General features: G+C 36.3%; 1 protein-coding gene across 2 annotated transcripts in view; it reads right to left on the bottom strand.

Moving 5' to 3' along the window:
* The window catches only part of GRM1 (glutamate metabotropic receptor 1), a 378,348-nt gene that overhangs the window by 28,338 nt on the left and 323,662 nt on the right, over positions 1-26,348 (bottom strand). For both annotated transcript variants that reach the window (XM_053592650.1, XM_053592651.1), the window contains exons 7-8: positions 20,577-20,703; positions 6,583-7,513 (exon numbers count right to left, since the gene is read on the bottom strand). In XM_053592650.1, coding sequence (XP_053448625.1) covers positions 6,583-7,513; positions 20,577-20,703 — 1,058 coding nt within the window. The remainder of the gene's footprint in view (positions 1-6,582; positions 7,514-20,576; positions 20,704-26,348) is intronic.

The following is a 26,348-nucleotide window of genomic DNA, read 5'->3' as shown; positions in this document are numbered from 1 at the left end:
TTTGTTTTATTTAATGCATGCCTGGATGAATACGTTATTGAGGTAACAGACATAGGTATACATTAGAGTGATAGGAGAAAAATAATTTTATCCAGAAAATAATGATTTTAGTCCCATTTCTTCCTTCTATAAAAATGGCTTCAAGATTTTCAAGCCTCAGTATTTTTTTATTTGCTCAATAGAGTTAGAAATGTCCCTACCCTGCACCATTATGGATAATCACACGAGTATACTTCTGAATTCAGTCTAGAAACTACACATTATTAACATCTGAGAATAAAATATTAAGTTGGAGAACCTGAGTGGGTGACAATCAGCTCATACAAGTTTTAGTTTTAAATAAATATAAATAATCTATATTTAAAAGGAGCTATCTTCTCTTTGAAGCTGTAGCATAAATGGTGCCTGTGCTCTCAGCTTAGAACTTGAAGACATAAAATGTAAGTATTAAAAGTTGTCATTTATGTGTTATTTTCAGAATGCATGTGTGATCTACATGTGATCAAGAAGAAAATGGTGACTGCACATTTGCTGCCGCAGGCTGGGGACAGTTGTGTCCATGCCCTGCCCGGAGGCAGTTCACCCCTCCCCACAGTTGAGTGGGTGGCCTCTCTAGATGGCCTCCCAGAAAGGCCCTCCTCTACATGCCACTTACCTTCTAAGCTATGTTCATTCTAAATTAGGCCTCTGATGCCTTTAAGGGATGACAATGAAGTGTTGCATCCTTCAAGCAGTGAAGACATTTCAGCCTATTTTTGGGTGGGGCACAAGACTTAACCCCCAACAAAATATCCTCACTTTGGCCTCCCACACAGCACTGATTGGCCTTCAGGGAAAGATCCAAGGGTTTCTAACCTTTTCCAGTGACAGAGGAACAAACGCACCTGCGGCATTTCCAGCCAAGTCTGGCTCCATATACACCAGTAGGCTCCTCTACAAATGGCCGCTCCTCACAGGCAGAGGATCCTGCAGGCCACCAGCAATTCCACCTTAAAAGCACACCTTAAAGGCACTCCAGGAGTTCCTTATCTGTTCCTTTTCCAATCTTACAATCGATGTTTGGAAGTCTAGAGGTCTGTTAAAATCTGTGGTATGGGTTTTTATTTTCAAGTTTTAATTAAAATCTGTGTAACTTCTCATCCTGATTGTTTTCATCCTGTTTTAATTTAGAGTGTAACACACACAGCTGAGTAAGAACCAGTGTCACCCACACACAACACGTTCATCAGAGGTGGCTCTTGGTCACAGCACTTGTCAACGGATGTCAGGTGGCTCTATGGTGACAGCACAGCTCTGGGTCCGGCCTGTCAGGGTAAACCATGCAATCTCTTGCTTAGGTTTTCCATTTTTCTTTCTCTGATTGACTCTTTCACAGATATTATCAGTAAGCTCAAAGCCTCTTCCTCAGCCTCCTTAAATATTGTCTAATGTCTTACTTCCTTTAATGCCCACTTCTCAGCTTACGGCACTCTAACTTCTATCCAGATCATATTTCTGAAACTTCTCAAGGCTAACTACAGAGCAGTGATTTTCAACCAGGGTGTCCTGGAACACTGATGTGGCATGAAAGGATCTTAAGTGCGCCATGAAAATTATTGAAGATCATTAATTTAAGTTATTTTTGAATGAGGTTCAAAGTGCCATAAGTATATTATTTTCTTCAGTCTTTTTTTGGATCAACGTAATTTAAGCAAGTGTGCCATGAGATAAAAAATGTTGAAAAACACTGTTTTAGAGACTTAATGTCAATTGGTGGTGATTCCAAGGATCTGATCACAAGTCCTATGTTACTAAAACAGTCTGTTATTGACTGAATGTATGTGCCCCCTTCAAATTCACATGTTGAAGCCCTAACCCTAGATGTGATGGTGTTTGGAGATAGAGCCTTTGGGCTATTAGCTAGTTAAGTTTAAATGAGATCATAAGGATGAGCCTCCTAGGATGGGATTAATGCCATTATAAACGCTCATTCTCTCTCTGTCTGTTCACATAAAGAAGAGGCTGTGTGAGCACATGGGCAGAAGTAGCTGATTGCAACTCATGGCCCACAGCTTTCATCAAAACCCTGATCTCACACTCTCAGTGTCCAGAACTGTAAGAAGACAGGTTTCTATTACGTGAGCCACTCCGCCTGTGGTACATTGTCATGCTGGCCTGAGCAGACTGATACAGTTCTCTCCTTGGTTTCCATAATACTGCACCCTCTTGTTTTGCACATTCTTTTTGATCACATTCTGTTTTTCGCCTCCAGATTTTCCTTCTTTATCACACCTCTGAAGTGTGAGTGAGTGTTCCCTAGTGTTCTTCCCCCCTTCTCTTCTTTTTTCATGTCATAGCCACTCTCGTGGCCACATTAAATAATCTGACAATTGATCTTCAGTTCTGGAGCTCTAGCCTAGACCTCTCTCTCCAGCTCTAGACTTAAATTTCTAAGTCTAATATGTTTATATTATCCTAGACCAGAACATTTTCCCATTTAAGTACATTAAATAACAGCTAGGATACTTCATCTGGATATACCTGATATTAAAATTAGAGAAAATATATTATTATAAAGGGAAATTACAAACAGATTTCACTTCTAAATGAGGATGCAATATCTTAAACAACATATTAACAAGTTGAATTAAAAATTATTGTTCAAATAATGTACTTTGGTCAAAATTAAATCCAAGATGAAGTAGAATGATTTTGAAGTACTTCTTCTTTTTCTGTTGTCTATAAGATTTGGCATGATCTGTTTTTTGAAATTATCTTCTATTTTTATTTATAAATATTAGTTATTTTTATAGACTTTGGAAAAAAAAAAAAAGAAGTTAACTGATGACTCCATACTGAATCTCAGAGTCAAAGCATTCTATGATAGACATACTTTTACCTGACAATGTGAATGTTACTTTTTTTGCATTATTATCATTGTTATTGCCCAATATTTCATTGCAGCAATCATCTCATTTCTTTTCTGAATGTATTTATCTTCACTCTTTCTTTACAAGATTTTTGTTTCTATTCCTTATCTTAAACATTGTTATTGTTATTAAATCAGTGCCTGTGGCTCAGTGAGTAGGGCGCAGGCCCCATATACCAAGGGTGGTGGGTTGAACCTGGCCCCAGCCAAACTGCAACAAGAACAAAAAATAGCCGGGCATTGTAGCAAGTGCCTGTAGTCCTAGCTAATTGGGAGGCTGAGGCAAGAGAATTGCCTAAGCCCAAGAGCTGGAGGTTGCTGTGAGCTGTGATGCCACAGCACTCTACCGATGGTGACAAAGTGAAACTCTGTCTCTAAAAAAAGAAATGTTAAGTCTCTTTAATTTTGTGATGGCAAAAAGTGGAAGCCAGATAAACATATGTACATGTATAGAGAAAATTTAAAAAAATACAATAAAATAACAGCTAGGAAAATTAGAAGTGTCAAAGTCAACTTCAGTTGATCTTCCAAGAGGGGATTATGCCTAAATGAACTTCTGACTATAAATAAGTCAAGTAACCGAAATACCCAATTTATTGATTAATCTCCTCATAAATTACATTTCATAAAATGTAATGTGAGTGCTCAAACTCTGGTTGGCACATCTGTGGCTATGCATAAAATTAAAGGTTGAGGCAAAAATTGCAAAAACAGATATGCAACATCATTCCTCCCATGTACTGAGTATCTCAGAAGCAGCCTGTCATGAGAATGTCATTGGACTTGCAACTCAGAACAATATTCAGAGAGAGAGATCAGTTGGAGGCTCTTCAGAACAGCATCTGTTCTGTGTTTATAGAAACATATGCAGAATGCTCAGCACTCTCAATGCATCACAATCATAGGAACGACACATCCTGAATAGTCATAGATTCATCGGTTGGTGTGTTCTCCAAAGTTTTCAGCCCCTCGTTTCAGTGGACAAAACTGTGCTAGATATTTGCTGCTATAGAAAATATTAGATTGTTTGTACTTTTTGTAACTTAGGAGACAAACTAGGAAACCATTAAGTGACAAAAAAGTAAATAGATAGGCTTTGAGATTTTTGTTATACTTTGAAATTGCAGTCTCATAGAGAATTACAGTAGAAACAATAGAAAAATAAATGAGAAAAGTGAGTAAACAAGGGACTGTTTTCCATAAAAACCTCAGTCTTCTATGGGCCATCTTACATTTGCGTGGTACATGTTGGAGAAACTACAAAGTGTGCTAGGAAGCTGCATTTTATAATTATTAATTAGAAATATATTTCTCATCATGCTAATCTGATAATGCTTGAGAAATGGCATACAATAGTTAAATAATTTACTGGTAAAACCAGCCCTTCTTGCATAACAAATACAGTTAATTTAGAACCAGCTAACTTTTCTCTTAAAAAAAAAAGATTCCAAATAAAATTAATTTCTAAATTCATAACGGTGAAGGGAATTTTCTCAGTCTGTAAGAAAAGCAGTTCCAGGCATGGGAAGGTGATCTCTTGCAGCAATGGCTGTCCTCTAGAGAAGTGTCTGGTGTCATTACCACAGCATCAGACAGCCCCACCCCTCCAGGCAGCAAGCACTGAATACCATTCAGTGGTCATAGTTCTCTTAAACAGGGACCCACATCTGTCTGGTCATAAAAGCACTGAGGAAACTTGCAAAGATGCAAATTCACGGGCACAAGATACTTGATCATATAAATTTCTTTTCATGAACTGGTTAGAAGAAGAGCTTTTAGAAATGACCCATCACTGAAAATCATACGAAAGTTTCTGAAGAACCATAATTAAAGCGGAAAAGTTAGAAACATAGAGCTGATGGTGGTGGATGGCATAACGGAACGGCCTAAAAGCCATATGTGATACAATCAAAGTAATCTCTCAGCTCCTACAGACATTCCAGTTTAAAGAGTGTCTTCTTCCTTTTCATTTTGTTTCCTCTTAATCCTTCCCTTGTAATGAAAATTGCTACGATGCCATTTTACATCTGGATTTTGTCTAATTGTCTATTCCCCCCCCCCATTTCATGGCACTGCTGTTTCATTCTCATGTGTGCTGATAACTCCTTGCCAGAATGTTCCTACTGAGGGGTTGTTGGCTAGAATTAAAAAAAATACGGCAAAACAATCACTGAGCAATTTTTATGATCAAAATCTTACGAAAAACTTAAAATTGATACATCAGGAAGTAGGCATAAGTTATTGGATTCATGTTAACATCGAAAAAATTTAAGGATGACTATACTTGAAATAATAACAACTACGGATTTCAAAAATATGTTTCCATAGATTTCCTCATTGGATCCTCAAAGTACATTCTGTAAAAGATGCACATGTTGCTGCTTGGCAAATAAAGATACAAAACACAGAAGCTTAAGGCATGTAGATTTTTTAGCATGTGTTAAGATGAGAAATTTCAGCCAGGGGAGACCTTGGCAAAGAATGGCGAAGTGGAATTACATTTCAAAGTGACACAGGTTCACAGTGGTTAGCTTCCTCATCTACAAAACGGGGGAAATGACATGCAACCCCTTGTTGATGGGCTTAGGTGGCTAGAATAATTACGAAATGATGTGTATGTTATACTTATTTCTATTAAAAGTCTTCATTTCTGTGAAGATTGTTTGAAAGATCAAAACTGATGATGCTAAGAACACATTCTTAATTTTTGAATAATCCAATGACCCTTAGAAGCTCTAAGCATCTATGACATTTTAAAAATTAACAGTGTTACATGAAATTTGTTCTCATGGCTCTCCAAAAGAGATGACCCACGCAAATTTTAACATATGCTTCTCAAAACAAAATCAGGAAAACCATGGAAAAGGTTTTATTACACAAACTGCCTGGAAGAACTATCCAAATAGAAATCTCCTGGACTTCGATGTTCACACCAGCTCTCAAGTTGGGGGCTCATCACCCCCATTTGGTCCCTTATTATTACTATTTTCTTGGGGTACTTGGTGACTAAGAAACCATTCTGCTCATGACCTTGTAGTAGAGATGGCCCAATTCACACATAGTATTTCAGAATATCTTTAGGATAATATACATTAAAGTTCAAAAAATGAGAGCTATGATAAGACAGTTGCTCAAGGGGCCTTTTTCAGGACATACTGGGGATGTAGTTGTAATCGAATTTTGAAATGGCAATTTCCCCAAGTGTTAAGTTTCCTTCCCTTCCACCCAGATGCATAATAATGTGTTTCCAGAATGATAAAAATAAATCAGAATTTATTCTCACCATGGGTCTAAGCTCTGACCTAGACTCCAGAGCTATGTTGATGCTCTGTAGAGGGAGGACCGACGTGAAAGGGAAAAGTTACTGGTAGAACTGAAGTTTGGGGCAAAAAAACAAGAACATGCTCAGCTGTTTGTTGTTCCAATCACCTTGAAAACCAAGAGGACCTTCAGATCTACATTCCTACTGAAACAGAATGTGAGATTGGAAAAGGGAAAAATATTAAGAAAGGAAGGAAAAAAACATTGGGAAAATGGAAGAAAATATTTCAGACCAATAGAAGAAAATAGGCAGGGAGAGAAAGAAAAAGAACGGGGATGTGGGGATGTGAGAGAGAGAGAGAGAGAGAGAGATAGGAAATAGAAGGGAGACAAACCCAGGTCCGATAACTCACTTGGTGTTCCCTGCCCCTGGCTTCTTTCTTCGGAAAATGTTGAGGAAAGTGTTGGAGCGGCAGGGCAGCTTGCCATCGCCCACGTGCATGCGGACTACGTCAGAGGTGGTGAAGGCACTGCGGACATTCCTCTCGGGCTTGGCAATAATGATGTACATCTTGGGAGTGAACATGCACCCCAGGGCCACTGTTACACTCAGGCTCACTGCAAAGCAGGTTGTGATGATCTTGTAGTTGCTCCCAAAGTAAATGGGCACAAAAGCTAGCCAGATGATGCAGGTGGTGTACATGGTGAAGGCGATGTATTTGGCCTCGTTGAAGTTGGCGGGCACGTTGCGGGTCTTGAAGGCATAGTAGGTGCAGCTCATGATGAGGAGCCCGTTGTAGCCCAAAGGAGCCACCACGCCCAGGTTGCTGGTATTGCAGATAAGATAGACTTCCTTGATACTTGGGTAGGACAGGATGGGCATGGGCGGCTCCATGATGATCAGGGTTATCACCAGAGTCAGCTGCACGCTGATTAGAATCGAGGCGATGATCACCTGGGCCCAGGCACTCATGAACCGGGGCTTCCGGGTGCAGATCTTCTTCTTGCTGCCAGCCAGGATGCGCGCGATGCGGTTGGTTTTGGTCACTAATGCCGAGTAGCACATGGCAGAGGAGAGGCCGACGAGGAGGCGCTGGAGGTAGCAGGACGTGGTGGTAGGTTTGGCAATGAGCGTGAAGGGGCACACGTAACCCAGGAAGATGCCAGCCAGGATGATGTAGCAGAGCTCCCGGCTGGAGGATTTGACCACCGGTGTATCCCGGTACAGTATGAAGATGAGGGTGACGAACAAGGTAACGAGGATGCCCAGGCAAGAAAAGGCGATGGCGATGATGGACTCTATGTTGCTCCACTCGAGGTAGCGGACAGGGATGGGCTCACAGCCTGCCAGGGGAAAAAGGTGTTCAAGGTGAATCCAAGGTTCCTGCTGACTGGTAGACAGTGCTTACTAGCCACCAGAGACACAGCTGTGTCTGTAGCATTCACGGTTTATGTCATTCTACGTTTCTGAAAGACACTTCACTGTTTCACAAATAAAGACACAACATTGGAAATACTGTCTCCAAATCTAATCTAATCACAAACCTACAGTGACCTTCCTGAACGTATTAACATGATTTTTTCTTCCAGCATCATCATTTTTTTTTTTTTTAATTGTTATAAGTAGATGCCACTCTGTGGTTGGAACTCAGTTTTACATTTTTGGAAAAAAAGAAACCAAACAAAACTGCATTTCCAGTGAATGGTGATAATGTAATAGAATAAGTTAGTAACAAAAAAGCTGGCAATATTTTTATTTTTACATAGTCATTGTCCATAGGCAAGTACAGCTCAGAGACAGTATATTTTGGCCAGTAAAGTATTTCAAACATAAAGTTAATTTGGATTATTTAGGGAATCTGCATTTTTCTATTTATCACATAACTCTGTATTACTCACATTAAATATCATCTCTTTTCTTTAGTCACGAATGATCTGTTTCCGGAAGCCCTTTGAGTCAGTAGCCTGTACAGATATACCAGGAAAAATGAAATCTCCCTTCACCCATCTCTTAAAAGGAGAGACCAATGTTGTGTTTCTAACTGACCAGCTTACCTTTTCCCTCTATATGAAAAATACAATCTGTATTGCATCTCAAAGTGAGAGAAAAATTAATAAGGCCCTGAAAACAGTCCCTCCTTGGTTCGGGCCAGTATTTTCCAAATTGTGAGAATAAAATCATTTTCGTAAATTTAGGAAAGCACTATTGAGTTCTGTAAACATGGAAACAAAGAATCCCCAGAACCTGTCTTAAACATGTTTGGTCAAACAACAACAACTTGCCTCAATAAACATGTTTTTGCATGCCACCCAGACGATCTCAATCCTTGCTTTTGATAATCACCCAGGCAGGGACACAATCACTCCAGTGAATGATGCCATCCAATCAACAATAGTCTCACATGAGTAATTGCATTTCTACAGATGATGTCAACCCGCTTATGCTCTGAAAATTATTCAATCCCTAAGCTCCACACTTTCCAAAAGCCCCAGGCAAGATGAGCAGTCTTATCTACTCAGAGTAGTTTATCTGGCTAGCATAGCTCTCCCCTACGAAGTGATAAAAATACAAGCAATAAATTCAGCTTTTGCATTTCTTTGTAAAATTTTATGTATTTAGTTCACCATCTTTCATATTTGTAAAGCTTTCACCAAGACCATTTTGAAGACCCTTATCTGGCAACATTCTAGGAGATATTCTGAGCAACAGACTCACTCATGGGCCTCTCATCCCCAAATTCTTTCTTTCCCATAAGCTACCATGTACACAACATTCCACCATGGGTAATTTTACTAAGATCTCAGTGCTGAATTTATTTGGTTATGCTGAGATTTGTACTCACGTAGGTATATAGTCATTAAACTTGGGTCTTTTTGTAAGGAAATTACACTTATATCTTTATATTAAGTAATTCCATCTTTGCTTTTAATGTGTGCCATTTGGTAATTAAACATAAGCTTCTTATAATGTCAACAAACATTTTTCTTTGGAGATGCACACATTTAGTGAATAATTTTTTCCATATCTGCTTATTCCCCTGCTGTTTTATTTGCTTTTGCTCTTGTTTACCTATATACACAAAGTATTTTTTCAATGTTTTTGTTTTGTTTTCAATTACATTCTCTGTTGAATGTCTGAAGGACTGGTCTGTAAAGATCAAGTGGAGGCACAGGCCTGGGACATGTCCCATCCAAACCAGCTCTGGGTGTTAATGTTTGGAGAGTCATTAAGTTGCCGACCAATTTATAAAAAGTGATTGATTGCTCCTAGCTTCAAGTTCCTTAAAAAATCTTTATGACAATACTCCCTGTGTTGGCAGTGTGAGACAGTCACTATTTAGTGATTGTGTAATGCTTTTTTTCTATACTCTATTTGCTTGGGGAATCTAAAATATTATTCACAAACACCAACTCTTAACTGACATCTGGGCCCTCTCTTCTTGTGTATCAGGAATTTGTCTATGTCTCAATCTCTTTCTGGAAGAATCTCTGCTTCCCATATAAGGTCACACTTTAATCCTACATTTTCTTGTTTCCCTAATAAAGGGCAGGTAGATGATAACATAGATGATAGATAGATAATTTAGAATAACAATGGCCATATAAAGACATTTGATATGACAAAATCAATAAATTAAAATGTTTAAAAGGAGCGCTAGACAAATAAAGAGAGAAAATACCAAATAGTCACAGCTCCGTTAATTGGCATGCTGAAAAAAGTTAAAATTCTGAGATACTTTTTGTCAAGGTCTTTGTAACCTTCTGAAATCTACCCTCTTTGCATTTCTTTCTTTTCCTATGCAACTTTACCTGGTTTCCTAAAGGAGCTTCTCTATCCTCAGAGGGTTTTTTTAGAAATGAATGTTATATTTTAAAATTTCTAGAACCTAAGTCATATCTATAGAAGTTGAATTAAAACCCTGGTCTAGAGCCAAATTAAGAACTGTATAATGGATGGTTTTTCTAAACTTCAAGGATTCAGGGGAAAATATTTAGGATTTTTACAAGATACTTATTATTCATACAACAAATATGTCCTAATTAATTGTTAGCCTCTCGTGAAGAAAAGTGTTGAAGAGCAGCAGAGTAGAAAAGTGAAGATTTAAATAACTCAGTGTTGCGAAATTGACAAAACAAAAATAGAAAATGCATTACATAAGGCACTTTCAGAAGCTTTCCTTTTAATAAATATTAAAGTCAGCAACTGACTAAGAAGGACCATATCTTCTCTTCTGTATAAGGTCTTAGACACCTAAATAAGTGGAATCAAATAGAAAAGAAGTTAAAGTGTCAAATTTCAAATTTATAAAACATCTGGTATGTGGTTGGACATTTTCAGATAGATTCAGAAAATAAGCTAGAAATCAATATAATTGTGGATCTTTAGGTAAACCAAATAAAATAGTCTCTATTCTCTATGACTTAGGAATCTCTTCAAAGGTAACTTGTAGACACCATAAGCAGAAGTGTCACTTAGAAAAATTGGCTCAAACTTGGACAGTTACCCAAGATCTTTCCAAGGACTTAACTCCATGGCAGACATTGGCACTCAAGAATTGGTTATACTTTCTCTGAAATCCCAAGGAAAGCAATAACTCTCTCTTATTAATATGGTTGCCTTTATGTCTGCCAATAATTTCATTATTAGTGGAAAACAAAAAACCTGGATTGAATAAGACCACTTAAATAATAAAGACACTCCTATGTCCCAGCCTAGAGCTGAGATATTATTGGAAGAATACTTCTTTATTCTCTTCTTTATTACAAAAACTCTACAAATTGTATTGTCCCTACACATGATCAAATTATAGCTGCTCCAGACATGAAATTACCCACATTATGTATAATTTAAAAGATTATTGAAGCTTTTGTCCCAGAATCGCTAAGGGCAAAAGACCCTACAAATATAAGAAGATGGATTCTAACACAGCATATCAATGTTCCTCAGTAGTTGGAATAGATCATCCTAAGTACCTAGATTTTCATGAATCTTTCTTTTTATGTAGGTATTAAAAGGTTACACCATGTTTTAACTGTACTAACTTAACAACATGTCATCATTGAAGAACCATTGTGCCTGCGGTGGGCAGCTTCTAAGATGGTCTACAGTGATCCCCACTGGCATTTATACCCTTGTGTAACCCTCTCCCCTTGAGTATAAACAGGGTCTACAGAATATACCAAAGTTAATGGGATGTCACTATGAAGATTAGGTTACATAAGGTAATGATTTCCATCTGACTAGCAAACTCCCTATTGCTGGTTCTGATGAAGCAACCTACTATGTTGTTGAGGTCAACATAGCAAAGAATTAAGGGCAGTCTCCATCTAAACACCTGTAAAATACTGGGGTCCTCAGTCCTACAAGCTTCAAGGTTTATATTTTGCTAATTCCTGACACACAGAAAATATGAAATAATAAACGTATGTTTTTCAAGCTACTAAATTCTAGAATAATTTTAAAGAATGAATTGGACAGCCAATTACACCATTAAATTCAAAGGTAATTCAATAGCCAATGCTTGGACTTCATGCCTAAGGGCAATTGCAAAATAAGCTAAATTAGCAAAAACACCTTTAGGTCTTTACATCTAATGTTAACATATGCAGTAAATCCCCATTATTAACAGAAACTGTCCAACATCATCTACTAGCTAATTAACTAATTATATATTATTGCTACTTCTTCCCTTGTTACTATCCACTGATATAGTACTCATTGTATAGCAACTTTGTAAACCTTAATCAAGGAAGGAAAATCTCAGAATTGTGTTCATGTAATTCAAAAAATGTCCCTGCTCAAAATAGAATGTTGAAGACTCTAGTACTAAATTTTGACTTAATAGTGTCTTACTATGGGTTTTCTATTATAATAAAAATGAAACGGGAAACTAAGTTTGATATGCAATAAAAAGTCAGTATTACAAAATCTGGCACTTCAAACTAATTTTTCTTTTGTACCCTTTTCTACGGCATATCAAGTTGTTGGAGTAAAGGAAAAGATATAAACTCATAACTAGTATGCTTCCAGAATGATTCACTTATGTAATATGCTATAAAAACATTTTTAAAGTATTTATGTACTCTTTGAAGATAAGCAATTTTAATAATTTGACGTTACATAAAATAACTGCTACCATAAAGGTTGAGACTCAGAGTGAAAGGGGCTCTGTAGAAAGAGTAGATACTATAAAAATAGTTTAGAAACATAAATATCCTGGAGATGACTGAGCTGAGCAGACTATTCAGCCTAAAAGTCTTACCAAGGGTCTCTTAAAAAATAATAATTTATTAATTATCAAAAATCTTTGGAGAAGTTCAAGGATTCAAAACCAGGCCAGGGGAAACAATATTTTAGAATAATCATGTTGTAAGATCCACGAAGACAATGCTGGGAAAACCAGAATGGCAATCTGGTAGCACTAGATAAAATATCTAATGGACAACATATAAAATCCTCATGAAAAATGAAACTAAATAATCCAGGAAGGAAGAATTGACGACAAAATTGAATACTAATGGGAAAACATGTCCAGGATAGCAGAAAATGTTTCATTTGTAATCAATCTGGAAAAATTGTAAAGGTAGGGAATTGACTGATAAAATTGCAAAAGAATCCCTTGAGCATCTCCAAATGGATGGTCTCCCTCTATGATTTATGAATATGTACTAGTTTAAATAGTGCGTTTATTTTCTGAATTGGTTGAAAGACTTCTTATTGAAAAGCCACAACGGTTAAACTATGATTAAATTTTTATTTCTTAGTTGGAACATTCCAATTTAAGAATCCAGTGATATGATGACATTTTCCCTGGAACATTTATTCACGAATTTAAACTTTGCAAGGATGTCTTCTTCATGATTCCCAATCCCCTGGAAAAATGAAAGGGGGCTTAATATTACTGGATTATATCCACTGGTTATTTTAAACTGAAGTTCTGCAGAAAGCCTCCAGAAACAGAATGGTCATGGAAGTTGAATGCTAGCCTGATGACCTTGGGGCATGCTGATGACCATACAATGGTTTTCTGTGCAAGATCATCAGAAGATTCTTGCGAGGAGGTCAAACTCTCCCTCTTTGCTGACGACATGATCTTATACTTAGAGAACCCCAAAGACTCAACCACAAGACTCCTAGAATTCATCAAAAAATACAGTAATGTTTCAGGATATAAAATCAATGTCCACAAGTCAGTAGCCTTTGTGTACACCAATAACAGTCAAGATGAGAAGCTAATTAAGGACACAATTCCCTTCACCATAGTTTCAAAGAAAATGAAATACCTAGGAATATACCTAACGAAGGAGGTGAAGGACCTCTATAAAGAAAACTATGAAATCCTCAGAAAGGAAATAGCAGAGGATATTAACAAATGGAAGAACATACCATGCTCATGGATGGGAAGAATCAACATTGTTAAAATGTCTATACTTCCCAAAGCAATTTACCCATTCAATGCCATTCCTATCAAAATACCAACATCGTACTTTCAAGATTTGGAAAAAATGATTCTGCGTTTTGTATGGAACCGGAAAAAACCCCATATAGCTAAGGCAGTTCTCTGTAACAAAAATAAAGCTGGGGGCATCAGCATACCAGATTTTAGTCTGTACTACAAAGCCATAGTGCTCAAGACAGCATGGTACTGGCACAAAAACAGAGACATAGACACTTGGAATCGAATTGAAAACCAAGAAACGAAACTAACATTTTACAACCACCTAATCTTTGATAAACCAAACAAGAACATACCTTGGGGGAAAGACTCCCTATTCAATAAATGGTGTTGGGAGAACTGGATGTCTACATGTAAAAGACTGAAACTGGACCCACACCTTTCCCCACTCACAAAAATTGATTCAAGATGGATAAAGGACTTAAATTTAAGGCATGAAACAATAAAAATCCTCAAAGAAAGCATAGGAAAAACACTGGAAGATATTGGCCTGGGGAAAGACTTCATGAAGAAGACTGCCATGGCAATTGCAACAACAACAAAAATAAACAAATGGGACTTCATTAAACTGAAAAGCTTCTGTACAGCTAAGGAGACAATAACCAAAGCAAAGAGACAACCTACACAATGGGAAAGGATATTTGCATATTTTCAATCAGACAAAAGCTTGATAACTAGGATCTATAGAGAACTCAAATTAATCCACATGAAAAAAGCCAACAATCCCTTATATCAATGGGCAAGAGACATGAATAGAACTTTCTCTAAAGACGACAGACGAATGGCTAACAAACACATGAAAACATGTTCATCATCTCTATATATTAGAGAAATGCAAATCAAAACAACCCTGAGATATCATCTAACCCCAGTGAGAATGGCCCACATCACAAAATCTCAAAACTGCAGATGCTGGCGTGGATGTGGAGAGAAGGGAACACTTTTACACTGCTGGTGGGACTGCAAACTAGTACAACCTTTCTGGAAGGAAGTATGGAGAAACCTCAAAGCACTCAAGCTAGACCTCCCATTTGATCCTGCAATCCCATTACTAGGCATCTACCCAGAAGGAAAGAAATCCTTTTATCATAAGGACACTTGTACTAGACTGTTTATTGCAGCTCAATTTACAATCGCCAAAATGTGGAAACAGCCTAAATGCCTGCCAACCCAGGAATGGATTAACAAGTTGTGGTATATGTATACCATGGAATACTATTCAGCCATTAAAAAAATGGAGACTTTACATCCTTCGTATTAACCTGGATGGACGTGGAAGACATTATTCTTAGTAAAGCATCACAAGAATGGAGAAGCATGAATCCTATGTCAATTTTGAATCCAATATCAATTTTGATATGAGGACAATTAATGACAATTATGGTTATGGGGGGGGAAACAGAAAGAGGGAAGGAGGGAAGTGGGTGGGGCCTTGGTGTGTGTTACACTTTATGGGGGCAAGGCATGATTGCAAGAGGAACTTTACGTAACAATTGCAATCAGTGTAACCTGGCTTATTGTACCCTCAATGAATCCCCAACAGTAAAAAAAAAAAAAAAGAAAGAAAGAGAAGATTCTTGGGTATATCATACACTCCTATGTATACAGTTGCTTATATATATTTTTTCTTTACTGATTCAAAATTATACAAATTTGAGTTTGTCTTTACTGTTTTCTTTGCTAGTAATAGGAATTTGCCTGAGCCTATCTTAATAATTCAGTTATATCAAACTATTATTAGTAGAGATAATTTAATAAATAATACATAAAGGTATATTTCACTAACTTTTCTGATGATACTCTTTTCAGAGTATCCAGAGAAGTCCCTGCAAAGAGAAGACTCTTTGCAGAAGTCCCAATCCAGAGACTTCATGAGTTCAGATATTTGAGAAGAGTCAGAAGACTTGTAGAAGAAATTGATGTCATCATTTTATTTGAAGACAAAAGGTAAAATGCAAAGAGAAAGAGCAGATCAGGACCAAGCAATATCCAAAGGCAGGCTTTCTAGGTCCTGCTTTACACATGGACATCCTTCATCTATGAACTGAACTACCAAGAGCTGTACAATGAATATTGGCTTTGAATCAACTAAGACAGAAGTTCGCAGTGGAATCTTTAATCACCTTCATGTCATGTAGCCAAGTCAGGCTGTTTAATCAGTTATCAATGAAATCAGTAAGCAGGATTTAGTTGACACTAATGGAGTTTCAATACTAAGCTGCATATCATAAATCCAAGTTCCCATAACACAGCCAAAAGTCAAAGACAGACACTAACACGTCTTCATCAGTAATCATAAAGTTGTATAAGTCCACTTACAAAATTACGGTATCATATACAAACGAAGAAAAATGTTCTTCTGCTAACAGGGAATGTAAGTGTTCTTATGTTGTAACAGTGGAAGTTTGTCCTGACGATACCCTGAAACATACCTGCAACCCCACTATGATTCTATATTTCCTGAGAAGATTATAGGTTTTTTTTCCCATGTGTAGAAATGATGCACTTCAATATCAATTCAGAACTACACAAAACAGAACCCCCTAGTGATTGAAACTGATAACTTACATTTTTAATATGCTTCTTAAAAGTTGGAGGTTTTTTCTTCTTCCTCTTTCTCTCTCCTTCCTTCCTTTCTTCCTTCCTTCCTTCCCTCCCTCCCTTCCATCTTCTGTCTTTTCTTTTTTTGACATCCTAAATTTGAGAAGCATTAGCTTTGCCATGTTGAGGGAATTAGCTCTAACATCCATATTACCCACGTATGTAATATAATGTGATTTTTTTTGGCAGGGGGTGGTGCTACTTTGAAGTTTAAAAAGCAGATTTATCACCCAGTGGTGAGTAGTGTCTATCTGACCCCCAGAACTCAAAAGGAGGAGACTTCGTGGGAAGCGTGCATACTATGTCAGAAGCTCTGAGAATGTGGGACTTGGCAAGTGTCTGTGGTTAGAGTTATCTCAGAAAACTCAGAACTATCAGATGAGTCCATTTCCTTTAATCAAACTGTAAATTACTAAGCAAAATAAAAAAATATTGCTAATAACTATGATCTGAAGGCTAGAGGATCTTCCCATTTTTGAACAACATATGGGGATGCTTGTAAGATCCAAATATATTACAGGAGGTTAAATTTTTTAATATTAGAATTCTTTCCAATTAGGTCAAGTCAAATGTAATGTAAATCAAGAGATAAAGACAGACAAAAATTATTTTATCCAGTGTGTCTTGGGGCAATTTATGACATTTACAATATTACTATATGATCATGTAAGACTTCCTTAATTAGACAAAAGCAGAAAATGCAATGTTATTATATTAATATCAATAATAATTCTATTGCAATTCAACAAAATTCTACAAAGTAAAATTGTATTTATATTTCAATGACCTCCTCCTTTTTGAAGACTTTTCCTAGGGAAAAATAATTGCTACTTCCTCTGTGTTTGTCTGATATTTTATGCATGGTGGGACTCATAACTGATTATTTTCATGTCTGCTTTTATATGAAGTTCTTAGTTAGAATAAAGACCTTGCTCCATTCACCTGTATATTTCCAGTTTCTCAAAAAATGTCTGGCATAAAACAGGTGGTAGTGTGTACTAAAGAATTAAATAAATAGTTAGTATGAGAAAGCAAAGCAACTGCTGGGATAGAGGAAAAAATGGTTAAAGTTAGTTAATTTCTATGAGTGTTTCCTGTTTTTTTTTTTTTTAGGAAAAAAATTAATGTAGTCTGTCTCCTGGGGCATCCTCTTACGCTACTTGACTTTTTGAAAGAAATAGGTAGCTTTGAACTATTTATGATTAGTCCATGAATTGTAAACTACTGTCAAGCTGTATAGCATGGCAGAAAAGATCCCTGTTTTTGCATCATAGGAAATAAAGTGTGAAATTTAAATGCTGAATTAAAATGTGCAATTTCACAAGAAGAAAATATGAGAAACTTATTAACACCTTCAAAAAACACTTCCTCTAAGAAATATACCAATTTTTCTTCACAGCCAAAAACCAACATATTTTAATGGAAATTAAAAAATTACTTGAAAGTCAGTTTTTATTCATGATAATAGAATCTTTAGAGTATATATGAAAGTAAGTGCCTTTTAAAAGTTTTTTAAAGATCTTAACACATTACAAGTAAAAAAGCATATTTTACTTCAACAAAAAAGCACTATTTTACAAAAGATGCATTTCTCATTTTAACTAAAATTTAGCTTTAAAACACCCACCCATAAAGCCAAAAAACTTATTAAAGGCAATGCCCTTGCTCTTCTGAGTATTTTTACTGATTCTCGGTATTCTATGCCTGTGGGTTTTCTCTTTTCACCACCGCAGCTACCATGGTAACACCAACAACACATGTACTGTGCCCCTGCTCTGTGCTTAACTGTGGCACCAGCTAAGTGGCAAATGTGATCTCATTTTCCATTCATGCATGACGTTAGAAGGAATGCAGGAACAATAGTTGTCATTAAAACATAAGCATAAATCATGTTTATAGGAGAAACATATATTCTGAAAGACCTTAAAGATAAGATCTACATTTGATAGGGGTAGCTGCTTACTTGTCATTCTTAGCTAAAGCCAGATTCTTTTTGCATTTTAATGTTTTCAAATAGGATAGAAGTTCTTTTTCAGGTATGAGATAAGCTTTAACTGAAGTGAAAATACAGTAGGAAAAGTTTGAAAAAGCCCAAAGGAATGTACACAAGAGAAAAAACTTTTGAACCTCAAAGCCAGGATTTCTGACATCTAAGATTAACCTGATAAAGAGGTCACTTTTGTCTGAGAGCCTCTACCTAGTCTGCTGTGATCTGAGTCAAACAGATGAGAGGGATGACTATGAAGTCAACTCAGGTCTACAACACAGCAGTGAACTAAAGGCACCTGCTTGTGCAAGAAAAAGATGCCAGGCAGGAAACACACACTGAGAAGGAGGATAAAGACCAAAGAGAGACAAAATGGGTGGGCTGGGAGGCTTGAGTCCAAAGGAGGCTGGGACAGCTTTTCCAAGCCAGTCCATTGCCTACAACCACGGGATAAGAGTCAGGGTGAGAGACCATTAGACCAGGACAAACGATCCTAGATTCTCATTGAGGTTTTTTTTATTAACCAACTGTATTGACCTCGATGAACTTGAAAGAGTTCCTTCTTCCTAATTCTCTCAATTTACCAAACATGTATTATGTTCGAAGCATCAGGTTAGCGCCAGAGAGCAGTGTTTCTCAGTAGGTGGGACTCAGTAATTGTGTCAGCCTCTGCTTGGTCCCACTCCAGAACCAGCAGAAGAGACTCTGTGTAGTGGGTAGTTCCAGGGTAAGTTTTAGGCACATGAAAGCTTGAAAGCCGGTTTTTAGCTGGAGAATATAAAGATGAGTAAGATACAGTCTGTACCTTCAAAATTTTCTGATCTACTTTTCTTTAAAAAGGGCCTTTGTACTAGGTGATTTCTAAAAGCTTTCTGATGCTACTCATTTGACTTTAATTTTTTTTAACAGAATTAACATTTTGGAAGGTACTGTCACTTAGTAAGAATAATTTTAGTTATGTGACCTAGTTCTACTTACCCAGCCATTTTTGATGTGCTTTGAATAAACTGCATGGTTTCTTAGTCTCATATTCTTACTTGGAAGAAAGTAAAAAAAAAAAAAACGTCCAACCATTAGGAATATGATAATAATCTCTGGTGATTTCCAACAGCAGTCAGGGAGGGATGGAATCAGGAGTGAGTGAACTAGACTCTGCTTCTGACAACTAGTTACCTGACCTTGGGCACACAGTTTCACTTCTTTGACCTTTTTCTAAGAGGAGGGGCGAGATTATAGCTGTGCCAAAGTCTCTTTGTATTCAGATGACAAAGCCTCTATGGCTACGTGACTTCTAAAATTTATGAAAATTATTTGGCAAACATCTCTCATTTGTGAGCTCATACCAGGGTCTATGAAAAGTAAAGTTGACATATATTAACATTGATCTTAGGGAACATATAAACTCTTATCACCAATCCCACTGGGTCTCATTGGTTTTGCTATTCAGTTATCTCTTGCATTCATTTATTCCTCTTCATTCCTACCAGAGCTGCCCTAGTCTACTCCCTTTCAACTTGACCACTGTGACAGTTTACTAGTTTCTGTTTCTTGTTTAGACTGTCTATACCCCATACCACCACTAGGGGCATCATTCAGAAACACAGATATGACGTCATTCACGGCTTTAAAACCCCTCAGTGGTTCTCCTGGGCTTAAACGTGAAGTTCAAACATGTATGAGAAGGCCATGTAGAAGGACTCAGCCATCCACCGCCAGCATCCTTAATCAGTCTTATTTCTGACCACTTCTATACGGGGACATATGTCTTATCGACCAACCCTACATACTTGTGCCATGTTTTTTTCCCAATTATAAACCTTCATGTTTCCCACATCCTACTTTCTGTAGGGAATTCCTGCATCTCCTCATCTGCCTAACAAACTTTGTAGTGCTTTATAAATACTCCTATTACATTAATAATTGTATTTTTCCATGTTTATTCCCTCATAGATTTTGAGAGAAATAAAAACTGGAGCTGTGCTTTGTTTACCTTTGTACCTTGAGGGCCTACGAGAGTGCCTCACACATAGCAGAAGTTCAAGAAATGTTGGAAAGTATAAATTCAAGTAGCTAGAAATACCTTCAAGAATAACTTTTAAAAATAAAAACATGAAACTCTGTAGGAGAATATACCAATCATCAATTCACTTTTATTTAGATTTAAATGAATTTTCTTTGCAACATAGATACAAAAAACTCATAAGTGGTCTGTGAATACTCATTGACATGAGCATTAAAAAGTGTGTACTGTAAATTAACATTGAAAACACATGACTATAATAATAATTGTTCTCCTTTAAACGATGGGCACATTGGAAAGGCAATAGTCAGGTATATGGTTTACAAGCGAGACAGCTCTTACCAGTTAGCTCTGCATTGGGCCACCACCCCAGGTCACAGGCTTTGCAAGTGAACTCATCTTGCACATATTCATTCTCTTTGCAGCCTGTGCAAATCCAGCAGCAGCTCACTTCTCCTTTCCTTATGACCTATAACATAGGGACATATCATATGTCTTAAAGATGACTTCTCCAGAAAAGCTTCTATTTCAGATGAGGACTTGTTTTCATACTATGATTAAAGGAAAGAAAACAAACAAAAAAAAAAATAAAGAGGATCTCTGAAAAACATCCTATATGCTGAGCAACTTTCACAATATAGGCACGGCGCAGTGACTCACACCTATAATCCTCCCACTGTGGGTGGATCACTTGAGCTCAGGAGTTCAAGACCAGCCAGAGCAAGAGCAAGACCCTAGCTGGGCATTGTGGTGGGCACCTGTAGTCCCAGCTGCTTGGGAAGCTAAGCAAGAGGATCTCTTGAGCTCAAGAGTTTGAGGTTGCTGTGAGCTGTGATGCTACAGCACTTTACCCAGGGCAACAGAGTAAGACTCTGCCTCATAAAAAAAATGCAGATTGGAATATATTTGATTATCTTAGAGTACCGAAGTGAATGTCAATTTATTTCATGCTAGATTTAGAAACTTTTTAATAATTTATTTATGGATGGGATTAATTGTATTATTTCTGCATTGTTAAAAAGTGAAAGTTTAATTTTGTCCTTATTTACATATTAGTATTTGTTCTCCCAAAAGGTAAAAAATTTATTTTTCTTTTCTGATAAACAAGTAATGTTTAACTACAAAAACTCTATGTAATAAAACCGTAATAATTCATAAAAACAGAAGAATTATGAAACTTTTATTGTAATTATAAAAGACCAAATTATAGACAGTTTCATTCATGAGCAACAATATGTACATTAAAAACAAAGGGATAGCTAAGAAAGTATAACCAAGTATTGTCCTGATTTGCTCTAGTGAATTCAAAAACTCACATCAATTGTTGTAAGAAAAATTGCTAGTCCCCAAATCTCTGTGAGTTACTTATTACTTTAGCAATTTAACCTTTCCTCACTTTCAATTTGTTTGGTAAACACTTTCATACTTACACCGTATTGAAGCAAGTTTCTTGTAAACGGCACACAATTAGGTCTTGCTTTTATCTCTAGTCTGGCAATTTCTGCCTTTTTATTGTTTGATACACTTACATTTATTATAATAATTGCTATGGTTGGATAGAAATCAATCATTTGTTCATTTTTTTCTGTCTGTCCATCTGTTCTTTGTTTACTTTTTCCTGTTTCTCTGCCTTCTTTCTTAGCATTCCATTTTATCCTCAATAGTGGCTTACTAGCTAAACATCTTTGTTTTGTTTTAGTGGTAGCTCTGAGATTGACAATGTACACTGACTTATCACAGTCTATATTCAAATAATATTATATTCCTTTATGTATAATGTAAGAACCCAGGCAGTATCCTTCCATTTCCCCACTTGGATTATCGTTGTAATACCTTTTACTTACACATATTTTATTTCTTCTACCCAGACAATGAATTGTTTTATTTTATTTTTTTTGCTTTAAATGGTCAATTATCTTTTTAAAATAATAAAAACATAGTTATGTTTCATATTTACCAATTTCACCACTTCTGATTCTTTTAATTCCTTTCTATAAATCCACATTTCTGTGTGTTATAATTTCCTTCTCCCTGAAGAACGTCAACATTACAGCACTACTGGCTGGAGAATGTGACTTCTCTCAGCTGTTATTTGTTTAAGAAAGGCTTCATTAAGATAAAAAAGAGAAAATTTTTATTTTTCTTTAATTTTCCCAAAAATAATAATTTCACGTGGTTTGAAAGTTTAAGCTGGCATTAGTTTTTTTCTTTCAGTGCTTTATATCAATTTTATTTTCCTAGGGAATAGAACTCTAGGTTGAAACTTTTTTTTTTTTCTTTCAGAACTTTAAGGATGTTATTCCTTTCTTGGCTCACATACAGTTTCAGATGAGAAGTCTACTATAATTATTTTCTTTCTCATATGTAAAGAACTTTTTATTTTGGATAATATCAATACTTTTTAACAACAGTTTTGACAACTTAACTATGATGTCTTCTTCGTGCTTATTTTTTTGCTTGGGACTTTTTGATATTTATGGATTTGGGTTTACATTTTCATTACATTTTAAAATTTAATGGCCATTATTCCTTCAGTTTTTGGGGGGGTTTGTTGTTGTTGTTTGTTTGTTTTCTTATTTGCTTCTCTCTCCCATACTTTTACTCTATAAAGTATGAAAATTTTGGTCATTTCTTTTAGTTTAATTTTTTTCCTCTCTGTGTTTTGCAATATTTTTGAGTTCACTTTTTTAATTTCTATAATGTCTAATTATCATCAAATCTATTAAAATATTCCTTTTTAGATATTTTATTTTTATTTCTTCTTTGTTTTTTTCTTCTTTCTAGCCATTATATTTATATTTATTATTGAATCTTTTAGTATGTATTTATAACAGATGTTTTAATGTCCTTGACTGTTAATTCCATCATCAATGTAATTTCAGGATCTATTTCTATTGCTTGGTTTTCCTCCTGCTAACGTGTCATATTTTCCCACTTTGTCAGTTGTCTACAAATTTTTGATCATGTTGTACATTGAGGCATATAATGTCGAATTTATTGCTTGCTTGCTTTCTGGAGTGTTACACTTCACACTGGAAGGCAGTTATATTAGTTATGACACAGTTTGCTCCTTTTTTAATCTTTCAGAGCAAGTCCAGAAGAGTCTCTGGTGTAGGGATAGCTTAGCCTCATTATCAAAGTGCTACCCTTTAAGAGTCTTTAGTTAATTCCTCATGTATTCAACACGATATAAACCTATACTCTGGATGGTGGAAACTGGAAGAAATGTCTGGCTCTGTGTCAGCTCTGAGAATCCAACTCCCTAGCAATTTTTCTTTACCTGGACTCTTAGAATTCCACTCAGATCACGTGAAGATTTGTCTTCAATAAAATACACAAGGGTATTCTTATGCTAATTTCTAGGACTTTTTTGGTACATAGATCCATCTTCTTTCTCCTTTACTCTGCACTGCAAATTCTAGGTGCACTGGCCTTCCCAAACTCTGATTCTGTCTGCTTAAATTAGCAAGATGGGCAAATTCTATTTGCCTTCTCTCTTACTGTGTAACTGTCAGGAAATGGCCTCTAGGCAGAAATCCTGAGTAATTTTAGGGTTCACCTTGTTTACTTCTTTTCACTTCTATGAGATTAAGGTCATGTACTGTTTTTCAGTGCCTGAACAAGGTTGTTCTATGTATTTTATCAAGACTTCTTGTCATTTATAGCAGAAGGCTAAGTTTGGACTCTGTTAATCCCTTGTGTCTAGGAGCATAATTCCCTCTCTAACACTTTAAAAATGATCAAATACTCCTACATGTAAAGTCATAAATGAAACTGTACATATTTCCAACTTTTAAATAATAGAAACTGCAGCCTTCCTGAAAATAAAATGCTCTTTGGGCAGATTAGGCTGAAATTTATACTACTATTTTACAATGACATAAAAAGATCAAATAATAGAACATTTTCACAAATATAAGAGTTTTTTTTCCTTCTTTTACTCTCAAATATCTTTTTAAAGTAGAACCACGTTAAGTCTTTATTTATTTATTTATTTTTTTAATTCACACTTCTCCTCAGAATAGGCATGGGAGATTTAAATTCCAAATGATATATTTTTATGTGACATGACAAAAATTGAATATAAATAAAAGCCTCTTTCTTGTTTTAATTAGGACAAATAGTACACTGAGAGCCATACAAAATACTGCATGTCACCTCAATCAGCTTTATCTTTTTCTATCCCTATAAAATTAGTATTACCACTTAGACAAATTCAAAGGATGATAACAGTAAGCAAATTTACTTATGGCAGATAGTGGTGAAAATAGATTCTGTGAGCAGCTGACACATACAAAGTATTTAACATGAGCTTCTGACTGAGTAAACAAGTGAATGAGTGAGTAATTAATTCATACCTTTCACAGAGACTGAAAATGAAGATACTTAAATGCAGTTTGTTTTTTGTTTAATCACTCCTTTAAGTTTCTACTACATGTGAGCTCATTTGCCATATAAGGCTTGTAATATGGGATTTCTCTTTTCTACCTTCACAGCCACCCCTCTAAACTCTGACTTTTTAACTTTACACCTTAATTATCATCCCTGTCTATTAATCAGATAATAACATGCTGGCATTTTTTTTCTCTTCCAGAGCAACATTCACATTCACACAGCTGCCAAGGTCATCTGAAAGACCTATGTGTGCCCCAAGGGACAGCACCATGCCACACTTACAATGTTTAGAACAGAATGATCAGGGCACAGAAATATACCAAGAGCACACAGAAGACAGTCATGAGTGTCAAATTAAATCTTTTAAAAAATATATATAATTAGGCCTCTCGAAGAACTTTAGCATCTCCCTATTCTAATACCTTTAAAAGACGTACCTGTGAGTTCCTCTGTCAGGCATTCACTTAGCCCCTAGTCCTTATTTCTGCACCTAACTTTGTCTGTTATTAATTTCTTACATAAATCTTCCAAATGGGACAGGGAAGCCTCTGAGCTAGAATGCATACTATCTTCCATTTAAAATATCACATTTCCTCCATCAGTCCATCTTTAACACTACTTTCAAGATAAGACACAAAAGTCACATGTTCTAGCAAGTGTTTCTGGGAGTAGTGCGCCCTTGAAAACATTATTAGTTGTAACTCTGTAATAATTAAAACATAGTAGGTATTTTATTACTGTAAGTCAAATTTTTGTCCTCTAATTGTTTCACATATGTGTGGTAGGTATGTTTCATTCCAACACAGGGTCCTTTTTTAATTCTTAGGTTATTGTCTCCTATTTATGTTCTAATTTCCCCCAAGATCACAAATGTTGTTTCATATTATTTTTATATTGGTCATAGTAAAACCGACATTTCTTTTGTATGAAATATACATTTAATAAAGACTAAACTATTGTTTATTTTTTGCCACACTAAAACATTTTTTATAGGCTGGGAGTGTGGCTCACACCCATAATCCTAGCACCCTGGGAGGCTGAGGCAGGTAGATCACTTGAGCTCAGGAGTTCAAGACAAGTCAGAGCAAGAGGAGACCCCATCTCTACTAAAACAGGAAAAAAAGAGAACTAGCCATATGTTGTGTAGGGCACCTGCAGTCCTAGCTACTCAGGAGGCTGAAGCAAGAGGATCACTTGAGCCCAAGAATTTGAGGTTGCTATGAGCTATGATGCCACAGCACTCTACCCAGCGTGACAGAGTGAGACACTCTGAGCCATGGAAAAAGTTTTGAAATTTCACTGAAACTTGCCTTGAAGGACTAAGGGTTTTTAAGATGAGGGACATGTTTTGAATCTTTGTACACCCTGTGTGTTCAGTGCTGTTTGCTCATGACACCAGGTGACCTGCTCTACTCACGATGCTGTGATTCATGTATATAAACACTGTGTGAGTTTCAAGCATTTATACCATAGGAAACCAAGAAGTCCCTTGGTTTCTGAAGTAACTTGAAAAGAAGTTTTCTAATTAAGGTTTTATTTAGAGAATGGATAAAAGAAAGCAAAATTAGTAAGAGAACACAGTGGTAGAAAAGTAACTGAATAAAAAGAAACAGAAATTTTTAAGCTAAAAATAATAAAGAAACTGGTTGTGCCTTAATTAGAATCAGCTGTAAGAGAGAAGAGCCACCTTCAAGTCACCCTGTCCCCGGCACCTCACAT

Source organism: Nycticebus coucang, chromosome 5, assembly GCF_027406575.1.
Source record: "Nycticebus coucang isolate mNycCou1 chromosome 5, mNycCou1.pri, whole genome shotgun sequence".
NCBI lineage: Eukaryota > Metazoa > Chordata > Mammalia > Primates > Lorisidae > Nycticebus > Nycticebus coucang.
Note: the sequence above shows the minus strand (reverse complement) of the source record. Positions and strands in the feature narration are given on the sequence as shown.